The sequence below is a fragment of the Watersipora subatra genome, chromosome 9, assembly GCF_963576615.1.
Source record: "Watersipora subatra chromosome 9, tzWatSuba1.1, whole genome shotgun sequence".
Lineage (NCBI taxonomy): Eukaryota > Metazoa > Bryozoa > Gymnolaemata > Cheilostomatida > Watersiporidae > Watersipora > Watersipora subatra.
The window spans coordinates 51,160,366-51,172,521 of NC_088716.1; the positions used below are offsets into that span (position 1 = coordinate 51,160,366).

The following is a 12,156-nucleotide window of genomic DNA, read 5'->3' on the forward strand; positions in this document are numbered from 1 at the left end:
TGGTTAGATCAACAGCATTTGAATAAAATCTTTGCACAATATTTTACAAAATTTCCTATAAAAACTGAGAGTGTGTGTTTAACTATTGTGAAGATTTGGATTTTCCATTGGGTTGAGGTAGATTATCATAAATATGCATGTAAAATATGGATAGCAAAGAAACCATAGCCATTTCATGTTAAATTAGTTAGAAAAGTGTATGAACTAACCTGGCTGACAGAGCCAAAGAGATACGAAGATGACGACTATCCACATGTTGTCGAGGAGAACAAACCTAACCAGAATGTTGTCGATCTGTCATCAACTCCGGCACCGATCTTTTGCCCAGCTTCAGATATGCCTCGGAATGTATATTGTTATAACACAATCATATAAGAATTCATCCAAATCATGACAAAACAACTTCAGTCAAAATGATGGAAAAATTCTGTTATATTGTTGTTCCATATTAAATATACCTGAATAGTGTCATGACTACATATAAAAATACAGCGCACAGGTAATTCACTTAGCCTGAGCTTAAAGCTTCATGGAGTCTTCATACACAACTTTTTGCTTCAGCTGTTTAGGTTACCTACTCATGTGTACACTTGTCCATGCATATAATTATGTAAACTCGCTGTGCTTCCCGGTGTTGCCCGGGTATTAAAAATCAGCTTATAAACAATGAGAAGTAATGAGAGTTGCTTGCCACTTGGTATTAGCCTGGCACATTGCCAATGGAAAATTTGAGTAAGTTTATTAATGAGAGCTATTTGTCTCCATTACGCAATCACCCTGCGTAATACGCAAAGCCGTTGGGTATTAACTCTTATATAGCAATATATATCGATTAGCTAACAAATCAATCTCTGTGGCCTAATTGGTACGGCGTTGGACTGATCGAACGGGATTGTCCGAGGACAAATCTTCTTCGGCACAAATTCTTTGTTCTAAGATTTTAATAGCTATACCTGGAGAAACACACATCCATATACACAAACTTTGAGAGATAGATATATACACACATATAAATATGTACATGTATATGTACATATTTATATATACACATATATGTATAACATATTTATATGCATACAAATCTCAGTGTTTGTGGGTCTTTTTGTTTTCATTTTGTTGCCCAGTTATAGCAGATAAAATCTATCAATAAACAATCAGTTTCTCAAATGGTTGATCTCAAAAACTCTAGTTCTGAAAACATCACCCTTATTCATTAGGCTATGGCATTCAGCTAAGCATAACAATCAATAATGGTGAAGGTACTCATTACAGCTTTTAGACTATGCATAACAACTTTGCATCACGCATAATGATTTAGCAGCTAGCCTCACAAAGTGAACGCTTGGCATTGCACAGGTAATAAAAACAGCTTATAAACAGTTGCGCGTAATATAGTCTGAAGATAATGTAGTAGGTAACTTAAGTTTATAAGCTATGTTTTCCTTACCGTGCAACGCAGGGCATTCAACTAGTATAATATAAATATATACATGTATATGCATATATATGTACACCATACACTTTTATTTGAACCTCTCCTTTACTTGAACATTTCCTGTAATAGAACGCCACCTCTAATAGAATGCCACTATAAAGTAAGGGTCGAAAAATACAGCATCATGGCATTCAAATAGAAATTTAAGTTATATATATAGCTTTAAATGAAAAAGGATGGTAATTTGCCCTACCAGTTGTTTTACTTTACAATGAAGGGATTCTCTCACGGTTCAGTCAGCACTGTGTGCAGTAACTGAGCATATAACTCCCCAAATATTTTCTTCATTCATTGTGTAATCTAGTGCTGTTTAACATGTTCACAGACAAATAACAGTGAGAATACAATATAATTAGCTCAAACGTCCATGAATTTATGATTACTGGTATATGCGAATTAATGCCCCAACCTATTGCGGCTACAGTACATGTAAGTTCTGCTAGCCATAATGTTACAAAATATTACAATAAATTTGGACCAAATTTTTACTGACTGCCATTTTAATACAGATGCTGATGACATCAAATAGAGCATATTTTTAATGGCAGTTTACTACTCATGAAAAACAAGTAACAACAGCACCAATGGATTTGCTGTATGTGACCAGCAAAACAAACAAATAAGGCAAAAAATGCTGCCAACAATATGACAAGTAAAAGAAATTTATCTAGAGTTCAATTAGACAAACAAATATTGATCAAACTTGACTAGATTTGCAAACGATTGCAAAGTGTTAGCCGGTGGCTAGCTAAAAATCAACTGTGTAGCGTATGGCTTTGAGCTGACTCTAAAAGCTATGTGAAAAATGTGCTCACTGCCATTTGAGCAGTTCATGGGTATGATACCTTATACATGTAGATGTAATTACCTAATTCCAATGAAGAATAGAGTCTTAAGTTCTGCGTCAATCAGCCTACTTCACCTTTTCAAGTTCTATCAATTGCTGCATTTGGGCTCATGTCCTCGGCTAAGACCAGCCCAGTTAGATATACTGTTTGAACGGTTCACACCAGAGATTGCAGTTATCCCTCCTGTATTTTATTTCATTGACCACCGATAGAGCTGGCTGCATGTGCCAGCTCATTTTTAAGTGTCAAATCCTTAGTCAAAGGCTCAGTTGTGAGTTTTTCAGATGATACTTCAAGCGCCATCTCGCCGACATTTATCTGCCCCATTTCTATCTCTATTTCAGTAGAGACGGGATTGGCAAGCCCACTAGGGTTCACTTGTTCTCTGTCATCACTCGCCATCTGCCTACATACAGTTGTTGTCATGCACTGTAAAGTCTTGTCACCAGAGAGATTTAGATACTGAGGTGTTGTAAACATCATCAAGTTCATTCACCAATACATCAACTAACACTTATGGTAGGGACATCAACTACATTTATATACTGATGTACTATAAATATCATCAAGTTCATTCACCAATACATCAGCTAACACTTATGGTAGGGGACACCAACTATATTTATATACTGATGTACTATAAATATCATCAAGTTCATTCACCAATACATCAGCTAACACTTATGATAGGGGACACCAACTATATTTATATACTGATGTACTATAAATATCATCAAGTTCATTCACCAATACATCAACTGACACTCATGGTAGGGAACATCAACTACATTTATATACTGATGTACTATAAATATCATCAAGTTCATTCACCAATACATCAGCTAACACTTATGGTAGGGGACACCAACTATATTTATATACTGATGTACTATAAATATCATCAAGTTCATTCACCAATACATCAACTGACACTCATGGTAGGTGACATCAACTACATTTATATACTGATGTACTATAAATATCATCAAGTTCATTCACCAATACATCAACTAACACTTATGGTAGGGGACACCAACTACATTTATATACTGATGTACTATAAATATCATCAAGTTCATTCACCAATACATCAACTAACACTTATGGTAGGGGACACCAACTACATTTATATACTGATGTACTATAAATATCATCAAGTTCATTCACCAATACATCAGCTAGCACTTATGGTAGAATTACCTGTAGAATTACCTTTTCTCTTATCTGTCAGAAACCTGACACTTTTTTACGTACAATAACAGGATTTTCAAAGATTTTTCTGCAAATGAGAAAAGCTGAATGCTATACCATATAATTCAGCCATATTGATTTACTAATATTACCAATCTTTGGTCAAAGGCTGCCAAGAAAGAGTGAGACTCGTCAAGTTTAATGAAAGTACAAGTGATAACGAGACAGCTACTGTATTAGCTGTACCCATTACGTCATTTTAAAGCTCCTCCTAGGGATGGTATAAAACTATTCCATCAAAAACCACAGCTGACTAGATATCTTTGAACTGGTTGAATCTATTTATGCCGGAAGCTTTTAAACTTTAAAAAGTTTTGGTAAACTCTGCTTGAAGAGATTGTCTTTATCAACTTGTTACGACCTGATACTTTGTGTCTTCTCCAAGCATTTGGTAACAAAACCATTATCATCGACTTGAGGCTGACTTCATGTTATTTAAAGACAAGTATTCTTATGAGCAAGCCTTCTGTGTGGCATGAGAGCATAACTTCAGTAGCTTTGGTGGTTATCAAAAATTATTCTCTCAATAGTATTTCCATATAAGGTAGATATGAGACATTCAAGCTATTACCAGTTTTAAGATGTTAGCAGCATTAAACTGTCAGCAGTTTGCACAGACATCTGAACAAAAGCCACCGAAGAGATCTATTTGTCCAAGGTTCACTCAATGGTGCATTTTTAATGAATGATCTGTTTCTTGCTCTGCATTTTTTCTTCAGGCCTCAGGCTATTGAGTGGCAAAATTGAAGAGTTTTAAACAGCAATCATTTACAGACAACTCTCATTGGTGCGAACAAGTAAAGACTGCACCCTGTCTGAACAATGGAAAAGTCTGGACATTGATAATTGAGTGCTGTACATTAAACAGCCTGTACTGTCTCACACATATACTCCTAGACTACAATATGGTACAGTGTGCATAAACACTTGCAAGGTGGGTAGAAACTGGTGAAAAAATAATGCACACACGTCGTTTGAGTCATCTGTCGTGAGGCCCACCTTGCCAAGTTGTCATTCTTTGAACAGACATGGTCTACATCGGACAATCGTCCACATCCTGGATGTCTTTCAAACAGTTGAAAGTTCGGGAAATTGTTGTCTAAAAAAGCAAGGTCGACTGTAGGCCTACTCCATACCCTGCTCTAATGTTATCAAAACCTATTGGTGTTTGTTTTCCTCTGAAAAGTTGGTCAGCTAGGTCGCCTTAGTGGCCGAGGCTGTACATTCTACCTACTGGTAGGAGAGGTATCAGCGGGCAGCCTCAGCGGTTCACTTGCCACTAAAGCTAGAACTAATCAGAAATTTCTTAGTAGGATTACAGCTGTTGCTACAGTATGTATATATAATACTCCACTCCCACAACCTGATAGAACATGGATCATTCAGAGGCCAGGGAACTACCTCAAGCTTGTCTTTTTTCTCCTTTTTATTATTTTTTCAGCTTTAGTTTGTAAAGAATATAGCTTCAAGCTCATACCTTCATATCTCAGATGTTTAGGGCGATTTAGACGTCCTTTAGCGTGGGCAATCGAAAAAAGAGTATATGGTGTATGATAAGAGAAAAACAGCGTTGCTTGATGGCTAGATGCAGGGTTCGAAACCTTTGGTTGCAATCTTAGTGAGTACAAATCTAGCAGAATGCGCCTGTTATGATGTGCACTTGTTTTATGTGTATCTGTTTTATGTGTACTTGTTTTATGTGTATCTGTTTTATGTGCACCTGTTTGACTGCACTTGTTTGAGTGCAGGACAATTGTATATTTGTCATATTGCATAATGTCAATATCTTCAGTTCAGCTTCAGCTGCCAATAAAGCAAGTCACAATTTCTAAGCCTAAAGTAAACCAGTGTTTCAAATGCTCAACATATAACAATTTGGCGACGAGGATTAAAGGAACTTTGTAATGGCTTCTGTTTCTGACAGTACTGTTAAGCCGTTTTTTGTGTCTACTGAGCCCTTGACTGTTGGTTCGAGATGGAAGAAATGGAGGAGATCTCTGCAGTATCACATTGAGGCGCGTGGTGTAACAAATGCCGAGCGAAAGCGTGCCATTCTGTTGGACTGTGCTGGGGAGGAAGTACAGGATATATACAATACTCTCCAGGTAGGAACAGACGGTGATGCATATACTAAGGCTATGGCAGCTCTTGACTTATATTTCACACCGAAGACAAACATACCGTATGAACGGTCTGTATTCAGACGGGCTGGATTTAACTCCGGTGAAACTGTTGCTTCATATGTCACTAGGCTGAAACAATTAGCTGTTACCTGTGAGTTTCAAGACAGAGATACGATGATTAGGGACCAGGTAATTGAGAAATGCCCTTTGCTAACACTTCGGAGAAAGTTGTTGGAGAGAGGATCAACACTAGACTTGGTCACTGTATTAGCTTTAGCAAGCACGGAAGAGTCTGTAGTTAAACAGGCAGATGAAATCCAGGCACAAAGAAATAGTGCTATTTCCAGTAGTGGTGGTAACAATACTGTGAATAGAATCTTTAGTAAATCTGGTAAAAATCATAAAAAGCGTGTTCAATCTCGACAACAATTTTCTGGTTTGGCTAGTAGTGATGATAACAGAATATGCTACAGATGCGAGTCTCCAAAGCATCTGGCATCATCGAAAGACTGTCCAGCGAGAGACCGAATCTGCAAGGTGTGCAAAAAGAAAGGACATTACGCCGGCTCTAAATTTTGTGAGCAAGAGAAGAAAAAGATTGTAAATAGCGTTTCTGAGGAATCATCTACACAACGAGAAGACAATTATTATACAGACACTTTGTTTGCTGTTACTGACACTAATATCAACACAACTAGTGAAGTGTTTCCACATAATTCTTCTGTGTCCGGTAAGGTTTCAGTCAAATTAAATGATGTGGCTGTGCAAGCACTTGTAGACTCAGGTACTTCTTGTAACCTGATGGACAAATGCACAGCAAAGTCAGTAAATGCTAAGATAGTTCAGACAAACAAGAAACTGTACGCTTATGGTAGTAGTTTTAAGCATCTTGATTTACTTGGTCAGGCTAACATTGATGTTTTTGTTCCTGCTAATGGCAATTTTACTACTGCTGTATTTTACATTTTCAATGGTAATGCTGCCACACTAATAAGCAAATACTCAGCTGAATGTTTGGGCTTGTTGAGAGTTGGTCCTTTGGCTGGTGGGGTGAACAGTTGCAGTTCAGGCGGCTCTACTGGCCTGGGTATGGAGCCATGGATTAGCAAGTACCCTCAATGTTTTGCGGGTGTTGGTTGTCTAAGGGATTTTAAGGTTTCATTGCACATAGACACGACGGTGAAACCTGTTGCACAACCTGTAAGGCGCATGCCATTTGGACATAGAGATTTAGCCCGAGTTAAGATAGATGAGCTTTTGGCTTCTGATATTATTGAGAGGGTAGAAGGTCCCACTCCCTGGGTTAGTCCTATTGTCACAGTGCCAAAAGACAACAATGACATTCGTTTGTGTGTGGACATGAGGCAAGCCAACAAGGCAATTGTGAGGGAAAGGCATCCTATTCCAACCATACAAGAGTTACTGTTTAATCTGAATGGGGCTAAACTGTTCAGTAAGGCTGATTTGAAATTGGGTTTTCATCAGTTTGAACTAGATGACCAGTCTAAAAGTATCACCACATTTGTCACTCCTTTTGGTTTGTTCCGGTATAAAAGACTAATGTTTGGAATTGCCTCAGCCCCGGAAATATATCAGTATCAAATACAAAAGGCTATATCTGGCTTGGCAGGCTGCCAGAACTATGCTGATGATATTATAATATATGGCTCGAGTAAAGAAGAACATGATGAGCGGTTACACAAATTCTTGCAGAGAGTAAAGCAACTTGGGTTGACATTAAATGCTAGCAAATGTCAGTTTGGCTTAGACGAAGTTTCCTATGTAGGTTACAATATTTCAAGCAAAGGTGTGAAAATTTGCCCAAAGAAATTGAAATCTATTGCAGATGCTAGAGTGCCTAAAGATGTATCTGAGCTAAGAAGCTTTCTAGGGCTAGCCAATTTTGTGGAGAAATTTGTGCCACAGCTATCTACACATGCCGAACCTTTGCTGCGGTTGACCATGAAAAACACAGCTTTTATTTGGGGAAAAAGAGCAAAATGCTGCCTTTTGCAAAATTAAAGCACTTATGGCTGACAGTAAAACACTTGCTTTATTTGATGCTAATGCTAAGACCAGCATAACTGCTGATGCGAGTCCTTATGGCCTGGGGGCAGTTCTCAGTACAAAATGTAAATGGAACGGAAAGGGTAATTGCTTATGGTCACAGAAGTCTCACAAAAACAGAGAGACGCTATTCACAAACAGAGCGCGAAGCCCTGGCGCTGGTTTGGGCTTGTGAACATTTTGCATTGTATTTACTTGGCATCAAATTTTGTCTCATAACAGATCATAAGCCTTTGCAATTTATTTTTAACAGATCTACATCTCAGCCTACTCCGCGCATAGAGAGATGGGTTCTTAGGTTGCAAGCGTTCAATTATGAAGTGGTGTATAAGCCAGGTAGTCAGAACATAGCTGACCCCCTTTCTAGACTGTCTGTAGGTATAGACAATGAGCGCTCCGTTGCTAACGTTGCTGACTCATACATAATGATGATGGCTAATGAATCAGTTCCAGTGGCATTGACTTTCTCTCAAATTAAAGCCAAAGCTATTGAGTGTCCTGAAATGAAATTAGTAAGGCAGGCTTTGTTAGATGGTCGCTGGGACAAATGCTTACCTATATACAAAGCAGTGTCACCAGAGCTGAGCCAGTGTGATGGAGTCATTTTGCGTGGTAATAGGCTTGTGATTCCAACAACAATGAGAACTTCGGCAGTTAGCTTAGCTCATGAAGGTCACCTAGGCTTGACTAAAACAAAGCAGCGCTTGCGGTCCAAAGTTTGGTGGCCATCTATGGATAAAGATGTGGAAAAGATTTGTAATCAATGTTTTGAATGCTTGTTGGTGTCCACGCCGAATAAACCTGTGCCAATTTCTTGTACTAAATTGCCTGACCAACCGTGGCAACACACTGCATGCGATCTTCTAGGACCATTACCTAACGGTGAAAGTATATTTGTTATTGTCGATTATTACAGCAGGTATTTTGAGATCTGCTTCTTGAGGTCTACTACTGCAGCCAAGATTATAGAGGCGTGTGAGGACATATTTAGCAGGTGGGGTCTTCCTTTATCTGTGAGAACCAATAATGGCCCACAGTTTGGTAGCGAGTTTCAAACATGTTTGAAACAGAATGGGGTGTTCTGGGTTTCAACTACTCCAATCTGGCCTGCTGCTAATGGGGAGGTAGAAAGGCAAAACCGTTCTCTTTTGAAGTCACTTAAAATTGCTCAAAATTCTGGCCGTAATTTCAAGAGTGAGCTTCGAAAATTTCTCATGTCTTACAGATCTACGCCTCACTCTGTTACTGGTGTGTCACCAGCAGAGCTAATGACGGATAGGCAAATGCGTACTAAACTTCCATGCTTAGAGCGTTGTAAACCTAATCTAGATGGTGAAGTTCGGGATCGGCAGGTTTTGGCTAAAATGAAATCTAGAGAGTACATAGATGCTAAACACCGTGCTCAGAATAATGACATTGCTGTCAGTGATACTGTCTTGGTAAGAGCTGAGAAAACAAACAAGCTCAGTCCAACTTTCAGTCCTGAAAGGTATCAAATTGTGTCTAGACAAGGGTCAGAGGTTGTTGTGAACAGTGAGAAAAATGGAAGACAGTTCCGTAGAAATGTAACTGAGGTTACAAAATTCCCTAAATCACAAACAGAATCTGACATAACCCAACACCAAGAGTGTGAGAATGGCGAGGGAAATGTAACTGATGCTAATTTAAAGACCGGGAGATCCATAAGGGAGAGAAAGCCTCCTTTGAGGTTTGGTTGTCCTGTTGCCCACTAAATGGTCCTTAGCCAGTAGCTCAGTAATTTGAACTCTCTGAAATAAGTATTGTCTTGCTTAGTGGTAGAGCATGGGATTCTTTGTTTATGTGCTAGTGTTTCTTTGGTCCCTTGGATGGCTAACCCCGTGTCGGCCAGTGGTAGCTTTGCACTTGGGCTGGGCGTGCTGTCTGTGCTGCGGCTGGGTCCTGTCACTGGAGGTCACTTGCTCTCAACCTCAAATTTTGTGAGAAAATTGTGTGGAGGCATTACCATAGGCTGGTTAGCTTATGCTATTATTATATGCTTGTAACTGCTTTATTAACATGCTGCTTTTGTTTCAATTCTCTTATTATTTTATTTTAATGTTTGTAGTTTAGCTGTTAGTATTAGTGTGAGAAAAGGAAAATTTATATGCTAATAGAAATTTGACTTGTATCTCGATTCTTTTATCTAAGAAGGGAAGGATTGTTATGATGTGCACTTGTTTTATGTGTATCTGTTTTATGTGTACTTGTTTTATGTGTATCTGTTTTATGTGCACCTGTTTGACTGCACTTGTTTGAGTGCAGGACAATTGTATATTTGTCATATTGCATAATGTCAATATCTTCAGTTCAGCTTCAGCTGCCAATAAAGCAAGTCACAATTTCTAAGCCTAAAGTAAACCAGTGTTTCAAATGGTCAACATATAACAGCGCCCTTTTAATTTCAAGATTTTAATAGCTATAGCCGGACATACCGAAGGACGTACAGATACACAAAATTTGAGATTTATATGTAAAAGATGGACTAAAAATTTTATGTACTCAAAGTTAACATAATCTTAGAGCGTGATCTGTGACTGAAGCAAAAGTATTACATATATGGAATATTATATATATAATATTACTATGGGGAAAGTTTAAGATTTTTTTTAATGAGCTGTAGTAAGATGATTTTGCTATCATCTTTGAGGTTGTCCTACCAACCTTGCTAATGATAGTATGCAAGGTTTGCAACCTTGCTGATGATAGCACAACCTTGCTGACGATAGCATGACCTCGCCGATGATAGTACGACCTTTGCTGATGTATCTTGACCCTGCTAATGATAGCATGACCTTGCTGATGATAGCTTGACCTTGATGAAGATAGCGCAACCTTGCTGATAATAGTCCAACATTGCTGAAGATCATACGACCTTGCTGATGATAACATGACTTAACTGATGATAGCATGACATTGCTGATGATAGTACGACTTTGCTGATGATAGCACGACCTTGCTGATGATAGTACGACTTTGCTGATGATAGCATGACCTTGCTGATAATAGTACGACTTTGTTGAGGATCATACGGCCTTGCTGATAATAGCACGATCTTGCTGATGATAGTACGACCTTGCTGATGATAGTACGACCTTGCTGATGATAGCACAACTTTGCTGGTGATAATACAACCTTGCTGATGATACTACGACTTTGCTGATGATAGCACGATCTTGCTGATGATAGTACGACCTTGCTGATGATAGCACGGCCTTGCTGATAATATAATAAACCACGATTGAGGACTGCTGTAATTTTAATACCTGTTAATATTTTTCCCTGGTTTATGATGAATACTATCAAGCTCTCCTTTACCTGATCAAACATATAGAATGTTTTAGAGTTTCCTACCTACTCTTCTGAATGATACGTTTTAAAGGTCACTTTCCGATTTGGCTGCTAAATACTTTCATCAATTTTTGCTAGTGGCAGTCTTGCCACTATAGTCTGGTACATATTATAAATGTATATATGCAGTAATAGATGCAAGTGAAAAAATCAAAGCATTATAGTGAAAACAGAAACATCAAATCTGATTGAAAATTTCTTTGTTCAAATATCTATTTGACAGATGAGACCAGTGAGTAATTAATGAGGAATGTGTTTACAAATTCTGATTATTCCAACCACCATAAAGTCAACTGAACAGCAAAATGGCTTGTTTGTAAAATATTACCAAAACAATGAAAAAAGACAGTGCAGTAGTTGGGCTAATGACTGACTACAGACATTAAACTGAGTTTAAAAACCGTTTACCTTCTTCGTAACACAAATGTTACTATTACAAACACATTTGTTACTATTCAAGTGCAGAGGTTCGTTATCTATACTTTAATAAGAGCTGTGTCCATCCATCCAACACCGCAGTTGTATGTTGAGAAAAGAAGATTGCATCGTACAGGATTCACACCTGTGACATTCAACTTCACCGTGCGGACACCACCACCTGCACCAATCATTCGCCTTCCATGGTTTAATTATTGTGTACATACTTATTCTCTGCAATTTATTGGCACACATGACAATCTCTTACATCACTTGTGAGACTGCGAGGATACTAGTTTCTACAAAAAGAACAGAGCAAAGGCTATGAGCAAGGTATCAATTCCACTGTGCAAGGTTATGCCTTGAGCAATCCAAAAGGAGACATATTATAGCAGTTTGGGTCTGCTAGATTCCCTGCAAGCTTAATTGGAGAGCGTGGAACTTTACTGATGCTATCCAATATATAACAATAAGTAGCAGCTTGATTTGTTTGTGGATTGATGCTGTTTCTATATTGTATTTTCCTATTAGAGTCAGCAACGTGAAGTCTATAAGAAAATGGTTAACATGAATAAAACACAAATCA

The 12,156-nt window shown here is 38.2% G+C and overlaps 1 protein-coding gene across 1 annotated transcript in view; it reads right to left on the reverse strand.

Annotated features, from left to right (window-relative positions):
- Window positions 1-2,477: 2,477 nt before the first annotated feature.
- The window catches only part of LOC137403750 (uncharacterized), a 52,004-nt gene continuing 42,325 nt past the window's right edge, over window positions 2,478-12,156 (reverse strand). Inside the window, exons 2-4 of the mRNA XM_068089777.1 lie at window positions 11,798-11,869; window positions 4,594-4,693; window positions 2,478-2,749 (exon numbers count right to left, since the gene is read on the reverse strand). Coding sequence (XP_067945878.1) covers window positions 2,539-2,749; window positions 4,594-4,693; window positions 11,798-11,825 — 339 coding nt within the window. The 5' untranslated portion in view covers window positions 11,826-11,869 and the 3' untranslated portion in view covers window positions 2,478-2,538. The remainder of the gene's footprint in view (window positions 2,750-4,593; window positions 4,694-11,797; window positions 11,870-12,156) is intronic.